Below are 2922 nucleotides of genomic sequence, written 5' to 3'. Positions count from 1 at the left end.
GATTCTCGAAGCCCGATTTTTTTTTTTAGCGTTATAGGCCCTCAGATTTACCGCTGTGCCGCTAGGTGGAAGCACCAAATATGAATTTTTATTTATTTATTTGGGGGGGGGGGAGGAGGAACTCACTAGCGTGATTTGTCTGCAGAAGAAGACGCAGTAATTTTAAGTTTCTGCAAGTCTGTATGCGAGAAGAACATGTGTACCGTCTTCTTCTGCACACACATATTGGGTGTTTGTTGAAGAATGAAAGTAACATTATAAGAGAGCAGTAATTTGGCACGAGCCCGAACAGTAATTCCAGATCCACTGACGACTTTCAGCCTTCAGAATGGACACGCACTTGTGTCAAACCTCATCCACTTGAGGTTCGACTGGTCGACTTATCTACGCTGAGTACAGCATCATGTTGGGTGATCATATCTCTGACGACAACCTCCAGGACTGTCTGGATAGAGCTCAACCACAGTTTCTGTGAGCTCAGGCTGAGCTCGAAGAGTTGTTAATCTATTGTGTTTGGGGCACTGATTGTCAACAAGGACAAAACAACCCAAGGGATCGACTTCTTCTCTGTGTTTGCGGAGGTGAGGAGGCAGAGGAGGCGGGGGAGGGGGAGGAAGAGGAGGACTACCCCTGTGGTGACTACAGAAAGGATGATGTTGGCTGCCATCGGGTAGAATGGTAACTGCAGCTTGTCTAGTGGGCGGAGATCTTGGGCAGTGGTCAGCTGCTCTGGTCACCGAAGAGCCACCGTTAGGATATTTGTCAAATGCAGACAGATCCATTTCCGGGACGTAACACCCATCTTCTTCCTCCTCTTGAGCTTCTTTACTTCCGGTATTTCGAGATTCCACTGTTACGTTGGTGTTCTGAACGGTCATCAGTGTCCCTAGGTTTTTCTCGAAACTACCGACCTTCTGGTCCAGATCTGTCTCTACCGATGCTTCCTTGGAGCGACGTAGCCTATACTCTCGTTCCTGCTCCTTCCTCTCCTTTATCTTATTGTAACAGGAGACGGAAATTGATAGGCACATGCCGAGCACCAAAGCGAAGAACACTACGAGAATAATAATCATGTGTTCTGAGGACAACACCACACTTGCAGTGGATCCTGGAAGAAAAAAAAAATCGAATAAGAATTTCCATGATTTACTTCTTATATTGTTAATGTTTGTAGTAAGTACTTTCTAATTCGCCATAATTATTTGGAAGCGTTTTAGTTTAGTCGTTAAAGAACTAAGATCCGGGGTTCGTTCCCTGCGGTGGATAGAGCACAGATAACAAGCAAAGTTTAAATAACATATGTTCACACTTGGACTATGACGTTAGAAACGTTGTTACCAGAGATTCTCTGTAGGGATGCTATCCACAGGGCCGGATTAAGGTTTAGTGGTGCCATGGGCCTAGGCAATAATGATAATAATAATGACTTACTCTTGCCACTATTCTGTTAGTTTTAGTAACCATGGGCCTAGGCAGTAATAATAATAATAATAATGACTTACTCTTGCCACTATTCTGTTAGTTTTAGTAACCATGGGCCTAGGCAATAATAACAATAATAATGACTTACTCTTGCCACTATTCTGTTAGTTTTAGTAACCATGGGCCTAGACAATAATGATAATAATAATAATGACTTACTCTTGCCACTATTCTGTTAGTTTTAGTAACCATGGGCCTAGGCAGTAATAATAATAATGACTTACTCTTGCCACTATTCTGTTAGTTTTAGTAACCATGGGCCTAGACAATAATGATAATAATAATAATGACGTTACTCTTGCCACTATTCTGTTAGTTTTAGTAACCATGGGCCTAGACAATAATGATAATAATAATAATGACTTACTCTTGCCACTATTCTGTTAGTTTTAGTAACCATGGGCCTAGGCAATAATAATAACAATAATGACTTACTCTTGCCACTATTCTGTTAGTTTTAGTAACCATATTTACTTTTTCATTTCGGTGACTGGCGGGGCCCCTGTATGGCCGGGGCCCTATGCGTTAATCCGGTATTGGTTGGTTCTATGCTTTTGTTTTCAAGAAAAAACAAACAAAACAATTACTTTCCAAAAATCATGAACGAGCTCAAGGGAGGACGTTTGTTTCCTGTAAGCGCTACGCTGTTATATTTGTAAATTCTTATTCATTTTTGTCGTTTTTAGTAATACGCCACAAGTTCGGGAAACCATACTGGAAATATTCGATCGTGAATGAGGCTCGTGACTTATGTTATTAAAGCTTTTCAAGCGAGAACAACGTTAAGAATTTCAAAATATACACGTGCAGAATGTAAAAACACTTGTGTGTGTGTGTGTGTGTGTTGTGTGCGAGATAAACGACCAAAAAAAAAGAGCACGTAACCATGACAACGTGGTTAAATCAATAGTCTGGAAAAAAAGAACTACGCGAATTTAACCGCCAAAAGACAGATAACCAAGACAACACGACTCACGTAACCATGACAAACATGGTTAATTCAGTAGCCTGATAATGAACAACCAAAAACAAGACTGTGCGTGAACTTATTTTCAAAACACCTTGCCTTTGTCTTCCTTAAAAGCCGATTTCGTAATTCTGTTGTATGATTACTCGGCCTCCTAGTGGTTTAATCGCTTTCAAAAAAAGTCACAAAACTTCTACATTAAAGGTGCCGTGCAAAAGCTTCCTACGTATAGATATGGAAGCTTGACGAACGTTAAAAAAGAGCTTCCAGCGAGAGGTTGCCTCGTTACGAGACATAATTGTTGAAACACGATTACCGTACGGAAGCTAAAAATAATTAAAATAACGTAAAACCAGAAAATATTATTTCGATATTATTAATGGGGGGGGGGGGGCAGCTTACAATTTCGCGAAAATAATTTTCGTTCTGCTACAGAATTTCGAGAACCGGTTTACCGAAAATAGCAGAAGTGT

General features: G+C 40.7%; 1 protein-coding gene across 1 annotated transcript in view; it reads right to left on the bottom strand.

The window, feature by feature from the left end:
* Nucleotides 1–209: 209 nt before the first annotated feature.
* Nucleotides 210–2922, bottom strand: part of LOC111083058 (neuropilin and tolloid-like protein 2) — a gene marked incomplete at its 5' end in the record, with an annotated part of 14650 nt that continues 11937 nt past the window's right edge. Inside the window, one exon of the mRNA XM_022379285.1 lies at nt 210–1108. Coding sequence (XP_022234993.1) covers nt 402–1108 — 707 coding nt within the window. The remainder of the gene's footprint in view (nt 1109–2922) is intronic.

The sequence above is a fragment of the Limulus polyphemus genome, unplaced genomic scaffold (assembly GCF_000517525.1).
Source record: "Limulus polyphemus unplaced genomic scaffold, Limulus_polyphemus-2.1.2 Scaffold8048, whole genome shotgun sequence".
NCBI lineage: Eukaryota > Metazoa > Arthropoda > Merostomata > Xiphosura > Limulidae > Limulus > Limulus polyphemus.
The sequence above is the reverse complement of the archived record's forward strand: the minus strand, read 5'-3'. Positions and strand labels throughout refer to the sequence as shown.